This window comes from Musca domestica, unplaced genomic scaffold (genome assembly GCF_030504385.1).
Source record: "Musca domestica strain aabys unplaced genomic scaffold, Musca_domestica.polishedcontigs.V.1.1 11, whole genome shotgun sequence".
In the NCBI taxonomy this organism is placed as follows: Eukaryota; Metazoa; Arthropoda; class Insecta; order Diptera; family Muscidae; genus Musca; species Musca domestica.
In genome coordinates this window covers 1,323,711-1,351,235 of record NW_026712133.1, presented here as the reverse complement: position 1 = coordinate 1,351,235, position 27,525 = coordinate 1,323,711, and the positions used below count along the sequence as shown (strand labels likewise).

The following is a 27,525-nucleotide window of genomic DNA, read 5'->3' as shown; positions in this document are numbered from 1 at the left end:
TTAATAGTCAACTATTGAAGTTTGAGATTTCAACAGACTTGCTATGTGCTCGTGCTCGATTCTTGCATTGCTGATAGTTTTAGACAAATCTTCCGCATAATCTGCATCAAGGACACCAAAAAGTGAACTCGCAATATAGCCAACTGTGATGAATGGAGATCTTTTAAACCGTCTGTTGGTAAATAATTCCTTTTCCTGTACTAGTTATTTTTTGTTTGAGATTGCTCACGAACATGTCACACATCTCGTGTTGCTGAATTACAGTACACATCTGCTGCAGCGATTGTAAACCGCGACTTTATTTGCGATGCAAAAGGCGTTAAAACGTGATACACCAACATTTTCCATTCTGCCGTGTTAAGTTTCACTCTTCCAAAGCCTTCAAAGTATAATCCCGGATCATTGTGAAATTGCGTTATTTACAGCATGTCGCATAGGACAACAGTTATTAAAGCAAGTCTAATAATACTGATAGCATTATCGGGCTATTTGCGATCTTCATTCTTTTCCTCGCAATGGTATCTTTCCCATTTTCCTCTTGTCTTGATAAACCGATGTCAACCTGCGTTGGAAACAGTGGAGCCAGCCTTTGAATGGCCCGTTTGTATACTCTAGTTGATGTTTTCACAGCACCAACTCGTACAGCTCCATCGCATTAAGAATTCTTCCCGATGGCCGCTTCATTGGCGGTAAATTATCTTCCTCCCTTCAAGACAATCGGGATCGTTTGACAACGGCGTGAGCGGCCGGGAATTTAGGATTGCTTCTATCTCAATTATGATCGTTTCCAATTCCTCAAGCATTAGGCTGTCTGTCATTATTTGTTGATACAGGTGTTGCTCTGGTGCACCTTATTCATTTTTGAATCGTTGATATTGCAGTTATTTTCCCTTTGATTGGAAAAAATCCTTGCCTTATTGTGTTTAACAGCGCTTAAGGTCCACAATGTTTGCTTTCTTCATGAATCGTCGTAAAAAGCTATTTCACTAGTGGACCGATATATGAAATTATTATTGGATGTTTTGCCTCCGGTTGAAGCATAGAATGTTCCAATCTTCCTTCTAGGCGAAGGATACTATGCTATGTTTGCTCATTTGCTTCTCAGCTTTCATCTCTTTAATTTACGTTGCGAATTCTGCCGATTGTATAGCATGAATAATTAACCGGAGGGAGTCATCTAATTCCTCGTTTTAAGGGCTATACATCTGGGCCGCTGGGACATTTGCATCCGCGCGTTTCTTGTGAATCTGAGGACGTATGACACAATCCTTTGTAATCTCCTGAAGGAATTTTTGAGATCGATTCCATCTCGATCGATTCCATAAAGTGGATGTCAGAGGTTACTATTGCAGTCGTAGCGGCAACCTTCAGCTCCACGTTATTTGTAATAGAATTTTGAGGAGGACATTTATCAGGGCATAATTCCTCCTTTCCGTGAAGAAAAACTGGACCATGAAACCATAATCGGCTCTTATATAGGTCTACTGGTTGCAGACCTCAAGAAAGCATGTCGGTAGGATTATCCTTTGACGAAACGTGCTTTCACTGTTCTGGTAATGACAATGTTTGAATGACTGACACCCAATATAAGGTTGACTGGGATTTTATTCAGGCAAGAACAATTTCCGAGTCGGTCCATAGAAACTTTGAAGCTTTAAGTCAATCCTTACTCTATTACCCAGTTCAGCTGCTACCACTGCGGCACATAGCTCTTGTCGAGGAAGTCTTTGCTATTTCAACGAAGCAACTCTGGATTTAGCGCAGATCAGGCGTACAGCTACGCGACCATCCTTTGTAACAAAGCGAATGTATACAGCAACCCCCAACGCTTTGCCCGACGCATCGGCAAATACATGTAATTGCACTTTTGCCGGAATCTGCCCACCGAATACATGTCGTGGTATTTTGAAATTGTTGAGACCTTCTAACTCGCTACGAAATGTTTTCCAAGTAGCACAAAGTTTTTCGGGTAATGGTTCATATCATGCTAATGCAAGTTGCCACAGCTGGTGGATAAACATCTTTGCTTTCACAACAATTGGTACAAGCAGACCAAGTGGATCGCTAGCTCAGACGTAACACATCGTTTCGTTATTACTTGACAATGATCAATATTTGTCTTTACGCAAAATTGGTCGGCCTGAGGCATCTATAGTCCCAAAGTCTTTATCATTTAGCTTTCTTCAAAATCTAGATTGACTTCTCGATCGCTATATGGTATATCCTTCGGCTATTTTTGACGACAAGTTTCTCAAGTTGAAGCCGTACTTCTTCAAAATCAGTTGTGAAGACAATCTTTGGTAATCGGAACCGTAGAAGGGTAGAGAACAGCCCGCTTTGTACAGTTGGTCCTGTGTATATAAAGTCATTTAACGAATGACCCGATGACGTTTTTGTGGATTTATCAAATACCACTTTTAATTTTGTTGTGTGACTTTGATAGAAGCGGTTGATGAGGTTCATGTTGGCTGGTTCAGAATACGTTCTACCAACGTTGAGACAAAATCGCGTTTGTTATTGTACAGTTCTTGGAGCAACATCCATGCAGTTGCGTAGTTGTCTTCTGTCAAGGCTAAATGGCTTGTGAGTTTTCCAGCTTCGCCCGACAAATATATTTTAAGTACATCTTTTGGACATTAGGAAGATGCTGCTTGTCCACCATCTCCAGAAATAGTTCATAGAACTGACGTCACTTCAAACAATCCCCATTGAATTGAGGGATTGTTACTTTTGGTAGTGGAAGTGAGCTGTGTGCTCAGTTCTCAATTGAGGTGTGCTTGTTACATTACCACCGCATTTCTCTTTCAGGACTGCCAGTCTTATCAAATAGCTTTGAAGCGCATCATCGTAGTTATCTTGATTCAGCCCGATTGTCGAAGGATCCTAGACCTGTTGCCAAATTTCGTCGTACAGGCCTGTAATTTGACTCCACAGACCTTTAATCAACGCTTCTTTTAACACATAGACTTGATTAGACTGTCCCGCTTCTATAATTTCCAAACTCTGCAGAAGGTCACCGAGGGCTGTCATTCTCGCTCTTACCCTTCGGGCCAGGCCCTCAACATGGGCAGACGCAGGTTCCCCAACCTAGGCCGATGCTTGGGCCTCTGAATGATTTTCTGGCGATCTTGCCTTTGCGGGTTTATCTAGATTGACCTTGGCAGACTTCAACTTCTCCAACTCCGCCTTTATATAGTCAACTGTTGCATTAAACTTTTCTCCTATGGCCTGGTGCAGATTCTCCGCTATATACGGATCATCCTCTGCCAATGATGGATCCTTGCGGATCTGGTTTTCCGCTGTTTCAACGTCTGCCAAAGCTGCTCTAGCTCCTTACGCTTGCCAATGTAGAGTTCCTCTGTTCTTCTCTCAAGCGGATCCTTCTTAATTGTCGCTATGAATTTTTCGAAATTACTGCCCCTTACTTCTTGTTGGGCGATGAGCTATCGATGAGCTTACTTACATAGCTTACTTGCCAAATGAAAACTCCTCTTTTTTTTGTTAAACATGCTAGAAAATGCGTCTTGTGCCACGTCTTCTAATTTCTTTGGTGATTAGGATTGCATCCTTGTTGATGTAAAGCTCATTTTTTTGCTTTAACAATTACCAGAATACGTGTCGTGCCACGTCTGGTAATTTCTCCGATTCGTTGATTTGTATTGTTGATGAATGTTGGTCTGTGTTGTATACTGGGTTGCGTGTAGACTTAGAAAGGATCTGTGTTGTATCCAAGGGATGAGTAACGAATCAGGATGTATGTACGTCAGTAAGGATATGCGGTCGCGAGGATTTGAATCGAAGTAACGTGACACGTTATACATAAACCGAAACTAAAGAAACGTTCGGGGTCACCAAGAAATGTTCATAAACCTGGGACTTAGTTGGATTCAGTTCAAACATAAAAATTTTAACTTACACTTATAGTCCTTAAAAATTTCCTTGCAAGCACATAAACTTGAAGGAAAGACGATGTTTAGAAATTAAACACAAATTGGTTCTGCTCTCTTTTTATTATGTTCATTCTTTTATGCAAATAATTTCGTATCATAATTGATGAATTGCATGAAGTAAAACTAGGTCAAATATTATTCATACAAAAGTAAAGAAATTAAATTGTTAAATATTGCAAATAGTCAATGAACCTAAGTAAATATATGTCACATTAACGATAATATGATTTACTGATACGTACACAACATACAAATGCTGAATTAACAATTGGAACAACTAGAATAAGACTGTACACATGTCACAACCAAAATACAACTTAAATATAAATATGTATGAATGTTGTTGACGTTGACGTTAAATTTTCTCGTGAACATAGAAAATATTACTCTGTGAAATTTAATAGGATGAGTTCAACAGTTTTGTGTCGCTTTTTTTGGGCCTCAGGATGTATTAGTGGTGATGATGTGATTCTTGACATTGATGATCTGCACTATTCTTTTCAATATAGGGATTCACATATGCGTAATATTGAATATTGATTGATTTACAAAACACGCAGCGATGGGGGTTATTTCAGTTGTGTTCGTCTGAAAGAAATTAGGCTTAACTCTAGTTTAATAAAAACTCTTCAATTTTTTCGAAATTTTTTCCAGTGGTAGGTATTTTTACCTTGATCCCGGGAAACTATTTTTTTCTTGGGGGACGTACCTGGGACCCCAGATTTTTGACCCAAAAGTCCGGGCTCAAGACCCCGACTAGACCCGGATCCAATAACTCGATATAGGCAATATAGATATCGTTGGAAAGCTTACCTTAAATACCTATCCAACAAACCCTTTTTTATTGAAAACATCATTTTAATGAACTGGTTAGAATCGGTTTATGCGGATGGAAAGACCCATATCTCTGGACCCGAAAAAGGTATTAGCACAAATTGTAGCATTTTGGAAAGGTAAAAGTGTCAGCTATAATTTGGAAACAATTTTGTTGACCCCCATAATGGGCCCTTTTTTGACTTTTTGGGGGTTTTATAAAAAATTCTGGTCCAAAAAATCGATATTTTGACTATAACTTCCGAACCGTAACATCTTACCCCATCATGTGACCACTTGTTGGATAGGTATTTCCATAAGCTCAATCAATATCGGGTAAGTGGATCCGGGTCCAGGCGGGGTCTTGATCCCGGACTTTCGGGTCAATCTGGGTCCCGGGTCCGTCCCCCAAGAAAAAAATAGTTTCCCGGGATCAGGGTAAAAATACCTACCTCTGGAAAAAATTTCGAAAAAATCGAAGAGTTTTTACTAAACTAGAGTTGTTCCCATGATTTTACCAAATAATTAATTCTTAGCTGAAAAAAATCACAATATATGAAAATTGTTATTGGAAAGAAAAAATTGTGTACGAATTCTAGCTGGACAAATTTCTTCCTGCAATCACTTTACCTTCCGCTGATTTTAAAACTTCTTAATTTAAGAATTCGCCAGTCCGTCATGAAGGTTTCCCAGTACTTAATTTTTGGAGTTGGATTCCCATACGAAGCGGCGTATGTGAAAGGTTGGTAATCTGTGAAGATGTTAAGCTTCTTCTCACATATAATTCACAGAAGCTCCTTTTGGTTGTTGCGTTAAAAGATAGCGCTCACACGGTAAGTGTTAGTGATGTAAGGTCAAACGGTGTTTTGTAGTCAGGATAAATCTATATAACACCCTCTTAGATATATTATTTCTTAATTTGAGGAATCCATATAAATGATAAGCGTCTTAAATGTGAAAGTCAGTAAAAGGTTTGCCATTTAAGAGAAAAATGATCTAATACGATCGTAAACAGCTGTGAAAAAAGTGTGCGAGGCATCAACATGTGACTTCTTTTCAGGCGTCGGAAGTAATTTATTCAACTTTAGATTTAAAATATACATTTTTCAATAGAGACTCTCATGTTTGTTTCTAGAATGTTCTCAATAACACAGTCGAATTGCTTTTCAAGATCATTATTGTTTCCGAAAAAAAACATATCGTTGTTGACGTGAACATGACATGATCTTCCTATGTCCTTTCCGTGCGAAAAAGATTAATCGCTAAAACATACCTGAGGCGTTTTCTAACCTAAATGACATATTTTTCTTTTAACCAATTTGCATTTGATGGAACCCGGATTGAAAATCTAATGCGAGCAGGTACTTTACGTTACATTCGAGACCGAATATTTATCATTAAGCTTCCGAAAACCCATAACTAAACATTTTTTTCGGTTGCCTAAATCAGCAACACTTTTTTTCAACTACCCTTACTGAGCTAATAGAAATCGAAATTTTTTTTTTTAACAATTTTGAACATCTATCCCAACTGCAAAATTCGCGTGTTTACATTCGGAAAAATCAAATATTTTCAAACCCCTAATTCCAAAAATGATTCATTTATATATAAATGCTTGGACGGATTCTTTTTTGGACATGTAAGCCTACAATTGCGACGAATGCGCTCAGCGGTTTTAAAATACCGAATAGGTAATAGATGTATCAATTTAAGGAGTTTTTTGAGTTGCAAATGAAAGAAATGAAAACAAAATTCAAATGAATTAGACTTTTTCAAAAGCAGCCGTGGACTGTATGTTTTCTTGAATTTGTTCGTTGAACAATTATTAATTACATTGTTTGTAGGTTTTGATGTTTTTCGGTCTTAAAAGAACCGAGTTGTAACGAATTGAAAGGCTAAGATGTCAGAAAACTGCGCTTAAAAAGGTATTCGTTATATTTTGTTTCTTCTTGTCTACAAAATAATCAAACACGTTTTTCAAAAGAAGTAGACAAAATTTAACGCTTGTGTGAAGAGCCCGTAGAGAAAGATGTGCATGCAACAAGATTAGGCATTAACGTTAAATCATTTACATCGAGCTGTGTTTAGATATGTTTTTGTACACAGGTTTTTTCATTTATTTATTTATTTATTGTTAATTTTTTCATAAAAGTTATTTGCTCCAGAAGCGGGATCATATTGTCGATAGAGGAGAAGATTACTCCTCTCATTATATGTCACATGGCCCCAGTGTACCTCATCCAAATATGGTGATGAGAACCCATGGAAAACCAGACCTTGAATAAGTTTACGGAAGATTAAACTATATACTGTGCACGGGTCTATGAGAGCTCTGACAGGTATCCGAAGACCATTTTAAAAATTATGAAGTTTGTTATACTTTTTATAATAAACTTTATTAAGCATTTATTTGTAATCAAGTTGATTACTTAAAAGTGAGTTGACAACTCTTATAATATTCTTGCAGAGATAAAACGCGATGTTTATTTATTTTTTATGAAAGTTTTATTCATTAGAGAACGTACTTGAAAAATAAGTATTCAACAAAAAATGCAAACGTATATGATTGAAACAATATTAAAATTACTGAGTTATTTAACCAAATGAAATATGCAAAGTGTTACAGCATGGTTTGCCCGTTAACTCTTGGGTTTCTATTGGAAGAATCAATGCCTTTTAATTGGAGTTTTTGTAGGATTGCACTCTTTCATTGAGAATTTTTCAAGAATCTTTTCAATGAGATTTTTTTGATTCAGTTTCATTGTGCATTATGATAGAATATGATAAAAATTCAATCTTAGTTCCCAAGTAATATTGTAGGGATCCACAATCGTACATTTTGAATGATGCACATAGATCGGATTTTACCTTCTCTATTGCTTTAAAATCAATTTTGATTTCTTTTCTTTGAAACATTGTATAAAGACACGCATAAAGATTTCTTAAAAACAAGTTGGAGCACCAAATCGTTAAATTTTTCGTTCCGCCATCTTGGGCTTTGTTTAAGTCCAAAAAGCGACTTTTGTAGCTTGCATACTTGATTTTTAGGAGCGTTAAGTCCGTCAGGAGCTTCCATGTAAATATCTTATTTTAAATCCCCGTAAAGAAATGCAGCTTTTACATCAGGCTGGTGCAAATGTAAATGTATCTTAACGCTCACTGCTAACATATAAAATAAATAGGTAAATAGGTCTCTTAATAGGCAATTCCTGAATCTGTTGTTTCTTGTAAACCATTACCATATACAAATTCGAAAGTTGAAATAAACGGTGAATAATGTAGCTAAAATCAACAAAGTACCGAATATCGGGAGGTACCATTATATGGGGGCTACATGAAAACGTGGACTTACATGACCTATTTACGAACTTAACCTGCCTACTAGCCAAATAAACATGTGTGCAAAGTTTTAGCGTTCTATCTCAATTCGTTAGAAAGATATCGTGATTACAACAGACAGACAAACAAACGTACATCGCTAAATCGCTTAGAATCTTACGCTGATCAAGAATATATATACTTTGTTGGTTTTGACATTAGTATTTCGAGGAGTTACAAACGGAATAACAAAGTTAATATACCCTCCATAGTATGGTGGAGGGTATAAAATAACTGAGTTATTTAAAAAATTGAAGTGTTTAGACTGTCACTACTATAACTAAAAACTACTCTTAATAACTAGTCACACATCGCTTTGCTGTGTCGTAATGTTCTGCGGCAATGCTGCATCTATTCTCTCGATTTGTCTGCTTTTTCTGTTGCATCAACAACTCGTGTGTGAACATCTAGAGTTGGATATTGTTTTTCGTTGACAATTATGCTTGCATAGCAGCTCGTGTGGTGTTTCGATGCTTGGCTATGCACGGTATGGTAGCTATAGGCTTTTGGGGCGGGAGGTTTGGCGAAAATTTTTTCAAACTCTGGTTATTCCGACAGGATGCCGAAAGCTGTGGAGGGACCACAGGTTCTCTTCAAGGATCTTCAGGGATTGTGTTTGTATTTTTTTGTTTCCAGGAATTCAGTGACCATCAGAGATGGGGCAGCAACGGGGTCGACATCCCGCTCCTCATTGGACAAATAAAATAAGTTTCATTTGCTATTGCCACAGTACGGCGGACAAAACTTAATCGATTTTAAGTTTCTTATTCCTCTCCTCCTTTATTGTTAACAGCTAATCAAACCAGCTGATTTGCTAATGACGATTGGGATGTGTGGGTACGGGTATCAGTAACAGTAGATAGCACTAAACACTCACCCTTTAATTTTTATGTTTTATATAAATAATTTTTATATAAAATTATGCTTAAAATATTTTGTTAGTGCTTATATATGTATACTTAAACTGGATTCCATTTCTCTAAAACATTTTTGTGATACTTTTATTTTTCAGAATTAATTTGTTTATTATTGCATACGGTCCATGGTAAGGAGCTTGAGTTCAAAGTTTTGTGGTTGTACGGAGTACTAAAAGTCTGTCTCATCTCAAGTAGACTTCATACTTCTGCCATCAATTGATTTGTGAATTATGTACCTTTGCCTGATTTTAGATTTAAATGTTCCGTATATGAGATTAAACAGATAAACTAACGTTTTAGAAACATCCTTTGTCTCTTCTCTCTTCGGCTACTGTTTGATGAAACCTTTAAACTATACGACAGTTTGCTTAATTGTGGTTGTTCCAGGGGAAAATGCTATAAACGGTTGGGATTCTTCATCAATATTTATTTGATGAAATGAGCTAGTTATGTCTAGCAAAGAGAAATATTTCGATCTCCCCAGCTTGTCCAGAATATTCTAGAGTCTGGTCAGAGGGAACTTGTTGTTTATAATCATATCATTCAATTTCCGGAAATAAACTACTTTTTTTGGTACCACTCGTTTACTGCATTTGTCTGAGTTTTGTTGCTTTTAAAGTATATTGGTGTGTTGTCATTTACTACTACATGCTGGAATGAAAGTATTTGACTGTTAATTTATCTCTAGGTAAAAGAAAAATATGGATTATGGAAGTTTCTTACGATAGATGTTACGGAGTCTATTGCTTCTGTATCTATCATCTTAATATCCAAGTTATTTAAGAGCGTTGCAATTCTGGTATGGGTTTGTGAATCATTTTTGTTAGCTTTAAAAATGTAGTAGTCTCTATGTTATGTAGCCCGAAATTCATTTCTTCCAATGTTACAGTGTTGTCGGTTGTGTTTAACAATTTTATATATTTTATACCACTGTCATCACCCAATTTGCTACAAATTTACCAATGTTGTTTTTACCATTTGAATCTCTTTATTTAATATCACGCTATCTTCGACGATATTTATGCGAATTGTGACAATTAATTATGTTCGTGTCGGTTTTTCTATCTATTTTGCATGTTGTTGCTTATCAAAAAGTTGACAGTAAACGTTTCTAAGTCCATTTTCACTAGTTTTTTTTAATATATCACCTACTTTTATACCACCGATATGTATAGGGAAACTGTTCCCTAACATGCATATGATCCTGCCATTTTGCCTTTTATTATTTATGTTGTAGGACTGATTGTATCTGTTGTAATTGTTGTTATTGTATATATTAATATCATTGTCAAATTATAAAAATTCTTGTAGTTGTTATTGTAATTATTATCTTGCAAAACAAACATTGTAGTCCACCTTCATGAACATCGCTTAGCTAACATGAAAAGTTTCAAACATCACCGTTATAGCGATTTGAACTCAAACCAAGCAGCAGCGTATCCTACGAACACTGAAAAAAGAAAATTAATATTTTTCCCGTTTAGGCATGGGTATGCCCCATGTCCTAACACATCAACATCTAATTAATAAAAATGCCGATAATAAAAGTCCCAAATGCGGAGCTTATATTGACGTCAAACATATTCTTTAATCTTGCAGCAAACTATCCCTACAACAACTTTGTATTACTTAAAACCATCACTCAAAAAATGTTAGCTCAATATTTATGTACATAAAACGAAATAACTTAATCATTTGAAAAATAGATATATAAATTATCGTTAATTTTAAACAAGCATGAGCTGATGACCTTTGTAGCTAATATTCCTGTACTCCTTGTAATTATTTTTATATTAACTATTAACGTACAATCGACAGCGTGATTAAAAGCAAGATCACAAACAAGAATCAAACGTTAAAGATGCGGAAACCTCATTACACGAGGTTGCACACCACATCAAAATCACTTTCGATAAAAAGATGTACATGGGCAGTATGCACTGATATCGAAGGCACTTTCAATAACGTCAGCAAGGATACACATCCAAATCTCAGATAAAACCCGAGAAAAGATAAAATTGATCGTTTTGCCTTTAATTAAAAAATACAATTTTTATACTGTTTTTTATAATATTGGGAACGACAATAAATATAGATTAGCAATGTTGTCAATGTTGTTATTAAAGGGAAAACTCAATAAAATAACAGTATCGATTATCGTTAAAAACTTACAGAATAGGCCTACTGAAGTCCTTACACTGGACAAAACTTAATCCTTTGTATTTTTTGAGTAAAACGATTTAAAATTCAATATTAAAGTTATTTTTATTAGAAAATGATTGCTAAGTCCTATATATAAAAAATCCGTTAACATCTAATTTTAAATAGATTAAATAAGTGTTGCAGAATAAGCCTACAGGTGTTTATAAGTATTTAGAAATTACTATGTCTTAGAAGCGCATCATGTGCATGCAGATAAAACTGTAAGAGAAAATACAAATTTTTAAACTTGTGATCACAATAAATTTTAAAAATTGTTAAACAGACTGTACTTTTCTGGAGCAAAAATGTATATGAGCCCGAAGTGCTCCTTCAGATATCTTTCTGTGAATATGAAATCACAGCGGGCGTAACAAGTTCTAGTCCATTAAAGTTTGATTTTCAATTAAATATGGTACTGAGAAATGATAAAATAGTCAATTTAGGGTAAATATTATAGTATTTTATTGCAACATTATAATTCCCAAGAAATAAATATTTCATTCTTTAGGGTGTTTTAATTTCATTAATTTGTGCACTATCGAAACTGATAGTCTGGATTATATTTGATTTCACAGTTATATTCCTCGAGTATAACTTTGGTGGTGTTTTCTATGAATGTTAACCTTGGATGTACCGTATGAGCTGTAGAACAGACCAAGATACTGCTAGAATGTCACTTTTGTTCGATGCAAAATTTTTCTTCTTGTGAAACAACCATCTAATTAAAAATATCACATGTCGTCCTCCTTGGTAGTAGTTTTTTAAGGATATTTAAAGATATGGTATGATAATACGATTTTTCATGGAGTCATATGCTTTTGTCAACGTCACTCAGGAAAATTTTAATCTTTATTGATTTTGTTGTTGTAACTTTTCCATTGTCTACCTTTAAAATGTTGGCAAGATGGTTTCTATAATGCGATATCTTTCAAGAACATTTGATAAAAATTGAAAAGCGCAAACAGTAAACGCAATTATCCACGAAATCTGTAGGGAACACAGAACAGTACGCAGAAGAGGGCAGCGGGAGCTTAAAGGGGCTGTCATATTTTTACTACAGCGGTACAGGGACGGGCTGTTTTGTACGGTAGTCGAGACCAACTGTGGGCCCGGTACAATACACAATGAGCACCTAACGACCGTAGAAGACCGGGTCCGTAATAAGATATTGGAACACTTCCGGTAAAACAAGGATATAATAAATTTAATGAACTTTGGCAGTTAAAAGTTGAATTCTGTGAAAAGCTGTTTGAAAATATTTTACCCCATGGGAAGGAGCAAAACTGACGATGGTGAAGATGAAAAACGTTCCTCGCCTGAAAAACTTAACTGTGTACGTTATGTGTAAATGGGGCAAAACTTCAAAACAAGACTGTAGATATCAACAGGGAGGAACAAGAGAATGGAGTGCTCCTGATTATTGACATAGAAGACTTTTCAATATCCAGTCTGACCAAAACAAAGGTCATGACGTACTTTAAAGTGGGAAGATCAAATGAATGCAATTAGGAGGAGTCCCAGATAAACAAGAAGGAAGGAGCCTCAACAGAAAACAGATACTTCCAAGGACCCCGCTTAATGGCGGACCAATGATCAAGATCTTTTCAATATCCAGTCTGGCCAAGACGAAGGTAATGGCGTTTAAGGTTTCGAAGGGGAAGTGGGGAAGACCAAAAGGATGCAGTGAGGAGGAGTCCCAGATCAACAAAAAGGAAAAACTTTGACAGAAAACAGATGCTCCCAAGGAGCCCGCTTAATGGAGGACCAATGATCAGAATCTTCTAGATCAATCTCCATCGAAATGAGATGGCAACAAACGCTGTGATGGACTCGAATTGGATCGGAAGAGTACTCCTTCTCTGTGCACAAACAAACAAACCTCCTCTATATCCTGTTTCTCTTGTTACATTAGCTAATTAGTTGTTGTAACATATCTTCATAAGAGTTACCAACATTAAAAAATAAATAAATAAATAAAAAAATCCAGCTACAGATCTGATCTTAAAAAATATAGTTGTAACTTGTATAATTAAAAAAATAATTATAATTAAAATAAATAAAATGTCGAGCTATTTTGAATATTTTTGCAGACGATGAATTATGTGTTACTAGTTGGTTTTGTTTTAATTAATCGCATGTTAAATGTGCTAGGATTAATGCAAAAGTCGTAGACACATTTAGAAATAATGTTGGTGTTCATTGGTGTTGTGTACAATGTAGGAAACTCTCTGCAGATTTTTATAATTTTGTAAAGGATTTGCAGTCGGAATTGACATCGATGAAAAAAGATTTTTCCTCCCTATTAGTCCGATTTGAGAATTTCTCTACATTGTTTGAGAAATACCAAGAATAAGATGAGTTTCTGTCGTCACCGTCAGCTTCTGGCCAGAAACGCAAAAGAGCTGCGAAAAAGGCACCAACTATGGGAATGCCTAGTCGCAAAGCCATAGTTTCTGTGGAGAACACTGTTCCACAACCGGTTTCAGTTAATACCAATGATACAACTCAAACTTTCCAGCGTTGTTACACACCCAGTTCCGGCAATTAACAGTGATATAAATAAAGGGGTAAATAATCCTGAGGCTATGAGTATTGATAGTGAGGTTTCTAAGAAAACCTCACAATCTACTCATGACCTTCAGATATTATTACTTTCGATATCTAGTGATCGTCCCGAGACTGTTACTGGCAAAACTCAAACTGTCCAATGATCATTATCTATGGCTCCCGCAATGAAAATGATATTTCATTTCATTTTTCATTTCATTTGTTTCATACAATTCAATATAAATAAGCCAACATGGCCAAAATCTTATATTAACATACAACAGTATAAAAACAGCCTATAACCAAATTAATTTAAAAAAACCTAAATAAATAACAAAAATTATCAACGAATAATAATATATATACAAAAAAAAAAAATAATAATAATTTAAATTTAGTAGCAATTTAGTAATTAGACCCTCAGACACAACTCCTCTACCAAGCTGAACAACAGTTTAGCTAGGTAGAGAGGAAAAAGGCAAGAGGCATCAATACACTTAAGCGCTAATCATCACTCGTTTCCAACCGAGCGAATGTAGCTACTACAAGTATAGTAAAAAAATCCCTAAAAAAGAGAAAAAAATAAAATTATGTACTACATGGAAAATAATCAACCATAAAAATGGCCCCCAGCCAATAACTAAAAAGAAATAACAAAAAATAACCCGCAACCAGAAACTCAATGAACAGACAAATGTTCAAAACACCTCTTCTTGAACATATCAAAAGAACAGGTAAAATTACGCAGGGTCAGAGGGAGCTGATTCCACAATCTCGCAACTCTCACAACAAACGCCTTCTCATAAACTACAGACGAAAATCTTGGAAACAGCAATAGCGGATTTCGAGATGATCTACAAAACAAAAACTTATTATATAAAGGAGAATTAACATTCCTCATAATTCTGTAATGACACAAAAGAAGGCGATATTCAACATATCTGTCAAAGGACAGTCCAAGAAACTTAATAACATACTGTGTTACACGATCACTACGGCGCAACCCAAACACATATCTAACAATAGAGTTAACAAGTTTGCGTACGCGCAGAATTAGGCAAGCATTCGCCCCAGAGATGACTTCCAAACAATAGTTGACATGAGACATTAATAAAGATCTGGCAGCCATCATCCTAACACAAAGAGGCAAATGAGCTTGAAGACTATATAGCCTCCGCATCTGAAAACGCACACGAGACAGCAAAGAATCAACATGCGCTGAAAAATTAAGCTTCGTGTCAATGACTACACGTAAACATCTCATCTCATCCACAACATTAACCACAAAGAAGCCAACACAGATGCACGGCGTAGGAACATAACGAGGACTATTAAACAGAACAGCTTCAGTTTTATTCCAATTTACAGACAAACCATTAGAGGAGATCCACATAGAAAGCAATTCCAAGGTAGTGTTTGCCACATTTTGCAACTCAAAGAGATCTGCACTTCTAAAGAAGACATGAATGTCATCCGCATACATGAAAACTTCACAACTGGAATTAGACACGGACCCCACAATGTCATTAATGAACATAATAAAAGCAGCAGCCACACCGCACAGCACAAACATCAGACTGAACACCCCTGTGCACAACAAACTGAGATCTTCCACTCAAATACGAAGATATCAATCTACACGAAGAAAGAGAGAAACAAAACTTGTCTCTCAGCTTACAGAGCAGAAGAGTATGATCCACAGAATCAAAGGACTAAGACAAATCAAGGCCAACAAGCAAACTAACATCAGAACTATTGAACACATCACGAATGAGATCAGTGAGGGCTAAAAGATGAACCGTGGTGCTAGAACCACGCCGAAACCCAAACTGGGAACTACTCAAATACTTATGGTCATCCAGAAAATCAACAATCGCATCCTTAATAACATGTTCAACCAATTTCGACATAGCCGGCAGAATGCTTATTGGTCGAAGATTCGTCTGATGATAAGAACTCCCCTTCTTCGGCACAGGCACCACACGAGCAACTTTCCACGCAAGTGGAAAAGATAACGTCATAAAAATACAATTTATAAAATGCAGAGAGCGACTACAAATGTAAGGGAATACGCATTTGAAGAACATAATAGGTATGCCATCAACACCTACAGCATTTGACTTAATATTCCACAAAGCACGAAACAAATCATCCATGTACACACAGTCAAATCTAAAAGAATCAAAATCAATTGGCCTCACTAACAACAAAATCCCGAGACCAACCTAAATTACCAACACTACAAAAGTAATTATTAACAGCATTGACATCAATAAATGGGACATCACAACCATCATCAAGACAACCAAACGACTTTAACGACTTCCATATCTGCACATTACTCATACGACCATCATCATACGACAATCATTACGCATGACAGCCTTACAGCGGTTTCTATAAATACAAAATTTCTGCCTGTTGCAAACCGTAGGACGCCTACGCCACTCCAGATAAGCCTGATCCCTAACGTAATAGGCCGACTTTACCACATCCAACACCAACAAAGCATCATTTTTTGGGCGAGAACAGCTGGTAGCAGCAGGTACAAAAGACAACAAATTTTGAAGCAACAAATCAAACAAAGCCAACTGTTGGTCAACATCACTTGTAAGATACAGAGGACTAAAATCATAATGGCAAACACAATCTTCCACATCCCGCCAGTCAGTCCTACGAAAATCCAGGAACTCATTAACCTTTTCTTCAGCAAGAATCGGGAGTTCAACCCCTCCAAAAATTAATGCATGGTGGGAAATACCTGGGCACTGCCCCTGCAAGGAAAAATTCACAGTCAAGGCATCAGAGATCAGGCAAAAGTCAATTGATGAGGTAGTGCTACGAGCAACTTCAAGGTGAGTCGGACTGGAATTGTGTACAACAGAAAGCCCAAGAGATCTGCACAGTCTTCGGATTGATAAAGAATTCAACGGTTTAAACAAATTATATTTAAAATCGCCACAGAACCTTGTACCCCGGAACCATCAACGACCTCGAAGACACCGCAGGGTTAGGCCAAGATTGCAAAAACTGCAAAAACATCAATACCACTACCAACAAGCAGACATTTCAACTCATCAACCTTATGATTATATCTAGATGGTCGCAAACTTTGACAATTCAAGTGACCATACGTAAGTTTACCATGGAAGCAGGAAGAGACATGCCTGAAAAATTGAGCATCCCTGATCACGGGTCCAAGATTCCTATCAAGGGACATAGAAATCAAAAAAAAAAAAAAAAAAAGGCTGGGGAGCATAATTATAGAAGTAAGAAAAATCATAGAAAACAATAAAATAAGAATAAATACAATAAAATAAAAATGTAATAAAATAAATTTATATTAAAGCAAAAATAAGGGCAAGACTTGTTATATTAACAATTCACTTGGCCCAAGAAAAATAAGAAAAAATATCAAAAATAGTGAGATCAACAATAACTTAAATATCTAAGCAAACAACTATTATACAGCATTACCATCACCAAGCAGCAAACCACTGAGATCGATTGGCCAATTCAAAAAGCTCACACTGCTCAAACATCGTTTTCACTCCATCAGGGAGAACCACTTCAACTAAAGGCTGGTCACCATTGACCAATCTAAAACTCCTAATGTGCTTCTTCCTCAGCAAACTACGACAAGCAAACACCAGCTTCGAAGTTGACTTAATCAGGTGATCATTTATGTACACCCGGGATTCAAGAAGACAATCCTCCATTACTTCCTTCAAAAGTATACGCCCCCTTTTGGCAAAATTTCGCATCAAAGCATCTCTGTCCTGAATGGAGTTAAATTTAACAAGAACCGCTCTACGATCAGAGATGTAGAAGCAATGATGCAAGTCACGAGGCCCCAGATGTAATCCACAAACCTAGGCAATATTACCAACATGCGCTCTAAGGTCTTTAACATTATTATGCAGGCCTCTGATAATTACATCTGAACGGTTCAGTCTGCGCTGGAGCATAGAATTAAATAATTCCAAATCTCGAATTCTACCCAACAGTCTTTCCTCCATACTCGCAGCAGTGCTCTTCACCTCACTAACAGCTGACTTCAGTTCATCCACTGATCTGCTGATTACACTCAAACTGCTTTTCACCTCAGATATTTGAACACTATACAACTCAAACAGTGCATCAGCCTTGGCTTTGAATTCACGTACACACTGGTCCATGTAGATACCATCTTGCCAACGGCGCACAGTGTCAGAACTGCCAACAACAACATCATCAACAACAGAGGCACAAGCAGCCGGGGACACATTCGGCACCGAATTAATAAGATTGCCACGATCAAGTACCCCAGACACACCATCACCACCAGCAGACCGCACACAGGCACTACAAGTGTAAAGTTTGCACCAGAAACAACGGCTGATGACATAGGCTATTACATAAAATCAAAAATAGAGGGAGATTACTTTTTGAGATGTTATAAGCTCCCTCCTGCATTTTCTGAAAAAACTAAAAACTAAAACTAAATCTATTTGTTATCAGAATATAAGGGGGCCTAATACTAAATTAACCCGTTTGTATACTGATAGCATTGGTTTCTATTATTATGTATTAGTTTTCTCCGAAACTTGGTTAAAAACATCTATTTAAATAGTGAAATTTTATGTTTAAAATATCAAATATTTCGAAAAGATCGTGTTTGTAAAATATGAGGTGGCGTCCTTATTGCAGTTGATACCAAATATACCACTAATTTCATTGATCTAACTGATTTCCTTGATATAGAATTCGTTGGTGTTTCCATTGAATTGGGCAAATCTAAATTGTTTGTAACTTGCTCTCATATTCCACCTTCATCTCCACTTGAAATTTATAATCAGCATTTATCAGCAATGAATTTAATCACTGAAAAAATGAAAGATTCCGATTGCATCATAATTCTTGGTAATTTTAATATGCCTTCCATTAGGTGGCTTCCAATGCAAGATTCTGAAGCTTTGATTCCTTTGCCATCCGAAATGAACAGTACCCAGCATACATTTGAAGTTTTAAATCCTTTTTGTGACTTAAATCTTTATCAAATAAACAGTGTGAAAAATTCCCACGGCAAAATTCTTGATTTGGCGTTTGTAAATATTACACAGCATTTTGATATATTCAGAATTCCTCCAATAAGCACCCCTGAAGATATGTACCATCCAACTTTATACATCTCCATGACTCACAGTTATGTAATTGAAGAAAGTCAGTCCGAAACATTTAGAACTGTCCTTAATTACAAAAAAAAAAAAAAAAATAATTTTCGAAAATTTAAAATCAGGCTTAACAATAGTATTGATGTCCCTGGTTCATGGAGCCGATGAGCTATCAATCGATACCTCAACAATTAACTGTTGTCATCGAGAGAGGACGATCACTAAAAGAGAAGAAGAGAGAAGCTAAACTTGGCCATAACAAAAGATTTGTTTTGACAAATAAATACATAAATTCAGACCGTCAGAGTCTGAGTCAGAGTCTTTTAATTAAAACAAGTGTTTTATTGAAGCCTCACCTGTATACTTGTTGTGTTGTCTAATATTCATAGCTTTGTTGTTCGTTTTTGTGCAACAAATAATACACTTTCGGCTCCAAATCTACTCTGTAGATTTAGAACCCTTACAAGTCCATTCGCCTGTATCGGAACTTGTACATGGTCCTTCGAACCCTTTATAAAAAGAATCTACTGATTTGCAAGAAAAAATTAACAAAACATTGTTCAAACGATTCAATTTGCATTATTAGTTTGGCGCCTTTGCTTTTGTTGTCAAATAATCAACAGAGTAATTTTAAGGAGAAAAACTCTTTTGTATGTATGTTTGTTGTTGCTTAACACTATTGAAATAAACACATACACTAACACCATAAAAAACACCACTCTCACTTTGCTGCATCATTTTCTTACACTTATTTTTCTTACATTCCTGAGCAACAAATATAACAAGCTTTTATCATCTGTTTTATTGTTGTGTGTGATCGATCTGTGATGAAGATTGGCACAATGTACGCAGTGCATTTGAAAGTTTTTATTTTAATGAGGGAGATCAATATTACAAATTAAGAGCTAGAGATATGTTTGCGTCTGCCAGAGACAATTATCAAACGACAAAGGCCATTTTGTTGGAAGTATTGAAAAACAGAAAATCTAAAAGAAATAATGACGTTAGAGGCGACATGACAAACTCTACAATGTTCAATAGTTCAAATATCGCATTTGATGTGTCGGATATTTGTATGAAAGTTCTACATGTGACATCCAAGACTTCTATTGAAGTTAAAAAGAATGGCCTACATTCCGAGATATATGGGCATTTATGTGAACCATCCCAGACTTACTAATAAAACAAAGGGTGAGATTGGTAGAATTGTAGATCGGTACCCATTATCTGATCAACATTTTTCGTTAGCATGGGAAGCGTTATCAGTGTGATACGAAAATGTGAGGGTACTGGTAGATAATTATTAGAAGATTTTATTGAATCTTTCGCCAGCAAAGTCTGAATTCAGCAAAGACATTACAATAATTCAATCAACAATTAGCTACTGTCTAGCAAAACTAAAAGCTCATAAGGTAGAAGTTAATTGTAGATCGGTACCCATTGTCTGATCAACATTTTTCGTTAGCATGGGAAGCGTTATCAGTGCGATACGAAAATGTGAGGGTACTGGTAGATAATCAATAGAAGATTTTATTCAATACCTCGACAGCAAAGACTGAATCCAGCAAAGATTTTAAAAGAATTCAATCAACAATTAGCGACTGTCTAGCAATACTAAAACGCTCATAAGGTGGGACCCTTTTTTAATATATTTGTGTTCAACAAAGCTTCCTGTTGAAACTTTAATCCTTTGGGAACAATCGTTCGAATCACATTCAGAGCTACCCAAATGGTCACAAATGGAGGATTTCCTAAAAAACAGACACCGAGTCCTAGAAAGAATAGATTGTCTCAGAAATATAGCAACTTCACCTGGTCTTTATTATGAATTACACGCGCATCAAAATACACAATCGACACAATCAAAAAGATGTGTCATGTGTAACAGGAATCATATTTTAAATAATTGTTCAAGATTTAATAGTATGAGTGTCAATACGAGAGTTGAATTCATACGAGATCTAGGTTTATGTAATAACTGTTTGAAGAGTGGACATAAGACAAGGGAATGTTCCAGTACGCATAGATGTTTATATTGTAAGAAAAAACATCACACAAGGCTGCACATAGTAAACACAGAAACCCTACCAAGAAGTCCTACATCTTCAGTGTTATCACATAGAACTTCAGAGCCAAATATTCAAAGAATAAATAATGTCACGACAGATGACATGCCTTGTACTTCAAGTTCTACCTTCCAAAGCTCTAATACACAAACAAATTTATCAGTCAGTGATGATGATGTTTTTACCAACTGCGCTTGTAAAAATCAAATGCAATGGTAAAATGCAATGGTACAGCAAGAGCTTTATTAGATACTGGATCGAAACGATCATTTATAAAAAGCAAAGTGGTACAAAGAATTGGGAGTGGAACCAGCAAATCTAACTTCAATATCATTTTAATAAATGGTTCAGTAGTTGCACATACGAATAAAATATGCAACATTACTCTGTGTGGAAATACAAACAATACGATAGTAGTGGACGCTTTAGTTATTGAAAGCATAACAAGAAAGACTCCAACTGAATCTATTCCAATGTGTAAGCTGAATGAAATCCGTGATTTAGAACTTGCCGATCCCTTTTTCCAACAATTAAATGAGGTTGACATGCTAATTGGTAGTTATATATTATCATCCATTATATTGAACGGAACTAAAACAAATGTTTTTGGTCCGTCTTTGGATGGTATACTTATGGTCCTATAATTAATAAAACAATAAATATAGGCAACAAAGAAATATTAAATGAAGTCAAGCATCCATTTAAAGCAATTGAGAGACGTGGAGTACACTTCCATTTACCTGAATTGGTTCTTGGACATTCATTTATAATATAATAAGTTAAAAGAAAATAAAAACGTTGTATTTTTGGTGTATGTGTAAAATTGTAACAATATACTATGAAATTGTAAAAATGTGAATATTTGATAATCTTTAACATATGTAAAAATATTTCCTCAATAAGTCGGAAAAGAGTTATTTGAGTGTACTAGAAAGGCAAATGGTAATTACGTATAACATATTATGATTGAAAAAATGGAATATTTATGAAAAATAAAATTATTTAAAACGAATCTTGTGTTGCAGGCATATTGACTGGTGGTTAGGTAATTGCAATTCAACCGCTGAAGAAGCTTGTTGTGCTTTTTAAGTCAAAAGTCAGCAGAGGTGAAATGTTCCACTAGAGGTGGTAATTTGTCACAAGAGGTGACTCAAAAAAAAGTTATGAAATGAATTTGAAAAAAAAAATATGACAATTATTGCTCTAATGCCATATTGGATGTGGCCCATATTTCTTGCTTTTCAATAGTTATTTCCAGAAAAAGTTTATCAAATTCAAAAGGAGAATTGGCTAGTTTACCCTTTTTCGACCGAAAAACATTTTTGGCCAAAACAGATTTAAGTTGCTGAAGATGATTACAATGAGAAACAAACTAAGTACAGACTTTAAGAGGTTGCACCAGTGCAAGGGGCCCGGCATGTTGAGGTTCCTGGTTCATGACGCCGATGAGCCATCAATCGATACCTCAACAATTAACTGTTGTCATCAAGAGTAGACGATCACTAAAAAAAAGATGAGAGAAGCTAAGCTTGGCCACAACAAAAGAATTGTTTTGACAAATAAATACATAAATTCAGACCGACAGAGTCTTTTAATTAAAACAAGTGTTTTATTGAAGCCTTAACCCCAGTGCCTTATTAGCAACGCGTAAGTATCGCCTGTATACTTGTTGTGTTGTCTAATATTGTTGTTCGTCATTGTGCAACAAATAATACACTTTCGGCTCTAAATCTACTCCGTAGATTTAGAACCCCTACAATATCTAAATATAATTTAGAGATTGTTTAATCTTTACCTCGACAAGATTAAAAATAATTTTAAATCCAATCCGAAATCATTTATATAATTTCGTTAACCTAAAAGGAAAGGTTTCCTCAAAGCCCTCTGTATTGAAATATAGCAATAACAAATTTATCACAGGCACAGATATTGCTGAATGTTTCGCAGATTTTTTTGCAACAACCTATTCCAGTACATCTTGTCAAATGAAATAATCATTATCCTTATAAGTTGTCACAGACTGATAAAATTTGTATGCCTTTTCTACAACATCAAGAGGTGTTCCATAGTCTGCATAGTTTGAAATAGATTAAATATCCAGGCCCGGATGGCATACCTTATATAATTCTTAAATATTGTTCAGAAATATTAGCACTTCTTTTGACTATATTGTTTAATTATTCACTTAAAATGTCTAAACAAATCTTATATTATACCTTTACATAAGTCTGGTAGTCTTACTAATGTGTCAAATTATAGAGGTATTGCGAAATTAGATGCCATTCCAAAATTGTTCGAAAAATAAATTTATTACTTGAGTCAAATCAGCATGGTTTTCGTAGTGGTCTTTCAAGTACAACAAATCAATTTCTTCAGCATTAATAAACTGACACAATTTATACTGATTTTATAAAACTTTTGATAAAGTTAACCATGAGATCCTAATATATAAATTAAATTATATGGGTTTCAACACAAACTTTGTCAAATGGGTATCATCTTACTTACAAGATAGATCACAACTAGTTTTGTGCGAAGGGTATCTATCGAAAATGATTGACGTTCCATCGTGTGTTCCGCAAGGAAGTCACGTTGGACCGGTCCTCTTTCTTTTATTTATCAACGATTTACCTAATTCCATAAATAAACGGTGGGCCAAACGATTTTCTGATCCATATATAACAAAACAGTTATTTACCTCTCTTGTTAGACCTATATTAGAATACGGTTCTGTTATATGGGATCCTCAATATGCAATATACTCAGATAAAATAGAATCCGTGCAAAAACAATTCCTGCGATTTGTCTTACGAGGTTTACATTGGAATAGTGATTTTGTTTTGCCTTCTTATGCTAGCAGGCTAAAATTAATTAGATTGTCTACACTTAAAAGCAGACGTATTATGTTGAACTCCATGTTTGTACTAAAAACATTAAATTGTAATATACCTTCAGATTAGAATTAGTGTTCCGTTTAGATCTAGTAGATACTACCAATTTATATATACTTATTTTCGCCGCACGAATTATTCAATGGACGAACCTCTTAGTAAAATGTGTGTTGACTTTAATTCTGTGTACTGTAATGTAGATTTTGGTATGAGTTTGGAAGTTATTAAATCTAGAATAATTTTATTTTTAAACAATTAAAATTATTGTTTTATTATTTGACAAACTAGCTGATGAATTATAATCTGTAGCTTCTTTTCAATTCCCTACTAAATTCCCATTGTGATGTGTACGTGATCCCTAAGTAAAGGGTGGTCACCCCTCGGTCGGCAGGGGTGGGAATGTGAGGCGTGGGAACCTTCGATAAAAAATATCTGTCCACGAAAAACCCTGGATGACAGAAAACAGTCGTGATAAAGAATTCCGAAAACGTTAAGGGTCAGATGTAAACACTTACAGTTACTAGGACAACTAGCACAACCAGCTAAGGGATAACTACAAACAACTTAAAAAGCAGTAAGTTCGGCCGGGCCGAACTTTGAATACCCTCCACCATTTGAAACGAATTTGGAAATAAAATCCTGAAAAAAATTTAAAAAATACCGAATATTGCCGTTATATTGGAGCCTATACGACGTGGACCCACACAGGCATTATTTGTCATAAGTCATTACCAAATTCAAATTCGGAACTTGAAATAAACGGTGAATAATGTAGCTAAAATCATCAAAATATAGAATATGGGGAGGTACCGTTATATCGGAGCTGTGAGAAGACCTGAACCTGCGTAGACATTTTTTTTCATAGGCTGTAGCATCCATTACGAACTTCAAATACGACATTTCAAACAATTTCGGTGAGTATTGTACCTAAACTCGTCAAAATACCGAATATAGGGACCTGCATAGACAATTTTCTGTCACAGACTGGAGTTTCCATTACGAACTATAAATACGTAATTTGAAAAAAAATTTGGTGAATAAAGACGATAAAATCACCAAAATACCGAATATAGGGAGGTACCGTTATATGGGGGCTATACGAAGACGTGGACCTGCACAGACAATTTTCTGTCATAGGCTGTAGTATCCATTGCGAACTACAAATACCAAATTTTGAACAATTCCGATTAATAATGTCGCTAAAATCATCAAAATACCAAATATCGGGAGGTACAGTTATATGGGGGCTATGCGAAGACGTGGACCTGCACAGATAATTTTCTGTCTTTGGCTGTAGTACCCATTTCGAACTTTATATATTAAATTTGAAACTATTTCGGTGAATAGTGTCGCTAAAATCATCGAAATACCGAATATCGGGAGGTACCGTTATATGGGGGCTATATGAAAACGCGGACCTACATGGACCATTTACGAACTTAACCAGCCTACTGTAAAAATAAACATGTGTGCAAAATTTTAGCCTTGTATCTCAATTCGTTCGAAAGATAGCGTGATAACAACAGACAGACGGACGGACAACGCAAATCGACTTAGAATTTTACGCTGATCAAGAATATATATACTTTGTTGGGTCTGACATGAGTATTTCGAGGAGTTACAAACGGAATGACAAAGGGTATATTAACCCTCCATAGTATGGTGGAGGGTATAAAAAAATGTAAGCATGTAGATTCACAAACCGAGATAAAGTTGAATGAAATGTACAAAAGAATAGAGAGTTATGAAGCCATGGTAAGGCTTATAATGAATACACATTTCGCATTGAGTGTCCATTTAAGGTTGGGGGACCAGATAAGGAGTTTTCTTTAGATACGTCAAGGTATAGCGGTTCCCTTGGAATAAGATAAGCTTAAGATATATGGATAATTTGAGGGGTAAAATCAGTCTTTAAAAGAACCTAATATAGAAGTGATTGGAACGTGTCTACTATGCAGACGATGTCATACTCCGGTTCATAGGCAAAACAGTCCTCCTGAATAAGACAATTCGTATCTCCAATAAAGACAAATTCTGCAATAATAGTAAGCATTTTCTTTCTTTTCATAAAGATATGTTTCTAATTTCACTGTTCCATGATGTTTTCAATATTAAATGTTAATTAAGTCCATGTCACGAAACCCTCAATCGCAATGCAAAGAAGGGTTACACCTGATATTTGAGACGATTATTTCGCACATCGTGTAAGTGCAATGTGTGAAAAGAAAAAAATGTGTGAAAAGAAACGTGTACACAAAGCGAATCGAGGGGACAAAAAAGACCTCAAGTTGATAAAAAACAGAATGATGTCTGGCTAACTCTAATAAAATTACAAGAAAAACATATGTGATAATTAAAAACTTTTAAGTTTTAAAAAAACATCGAGATATTTGAGATTATCTGATATATTTGTGGTTTCGGCGATTTTATATAAGGACAACTATATTCTATGTTCTTACCTGCCGAATGAGCGAGTACTTGCCACAATTGAGTTGTAGCGGCATCAGTGCCAGGTTCTTCCGATGCAATGCTATCTGGAGATTTGCTTTCGCTTTCTGGTAGAACAATGGATTCTAAATGTTCAGAATTCTGTATCCTTTGAGTGATGACACTAACTTTTGACCTTTTTAAACAATTTGAATTCTCGTTTTTGCAAAGTCTTAGCCGCTTTGAATTAATTGGTAAGTCTTTCAAAAAATTTGAATCTTGTTCTATTTCTGTAGATATCAAGGAGGGCAGTGTGGTACTCAAGAGGGGTTTGTTTGGTATCACAGAATTAATAATACTGGAGCTATGTTTCTGAGCACGGTTCAGCGATTTGGAATTTGAGCACTGTGGCGATATAAAATTCTTACTTATGTTCATTAATACATTAGCCGTTTCCAAATGCTGCTCCAAACCACTGGTTCCTTCAATGCTTGAGTAATCGGATATAATGTTTGGGTGTGTAGGTTGCATTTCAGGTGAACTTTTGTTTTCCTCTTTTAGAACTTTTTCAACCTGCCTAGATGCAGTATCGCATAATAGTACATCTTTATCCATTTCATCGTTATTTACTTCCAATAACGTGCTATCTTTTTTTGACATATTGCTCAGTTCTGTTAGTGCTGTAGCTGCCATCTTTTCGGAAGCGGACTTATTCCACAAAGCGGTGATAGTATTGTTGAATTGTATTTCAATTTCCGATAAACTCTGCAAAAAAAAGAGATAGTGAAAATTGAAAATTATATTCCATTGATAAGAAATTATACTATTTGTAGTTATGATGGGTTCTACAACTAGTGTCATTGTCTATATTGGTCCAAGGTTTCCATATAACGGCAACCACAAAATTCAGTATTTTAGCTAAATCATTAGCTTCTTTGACAATGGTACGGAAAATTAACTGGGTCAGTTCGTTCCCTAAATTCTTTTACTAACAATCACTCAGGCCAGGCTTTCTAGAACTATCGACTTGAATAATTTAGCAGGAGTTAAGATTGAGACGTATTAAATTTTACAATTGGAAAACATGAAACCCTGTTTGTTTGGATTCATCATCAGTGACATCACTTGGAGAATGCATGGGACTATGTAAACACGGAACCTATATAGAAGTTTTTTACTGC

General features: G+C 35.6%; 1 protein-coding gene across 4 annotated transcripts in view; it reads right to left on the bottom strand.

The window, feature by feature from the left end:
• The window catches only part of LOC105262412 (putative transcription factor egl-18), a 489,034-nt gene that overhangs the window by 129,435 nt on the left and 332,074 nt on the right, over window positions 1-27,525 (bottom strand). For all 4 annotated transcript variants that reach the window (XM_059129745.1, XM_059129735.1, XM_059129731.1 and 1 more), the window contains exon 3: window positions 26,377-27,109. In XM_059129745.1, the coding sequence (XP_058985728.1) occupies window positions 26,377-27,109 (733 nt within the window). The remainder of the gene's footprint in view (window positions 1-26,376; window positions 27,110-27,525) is intronic.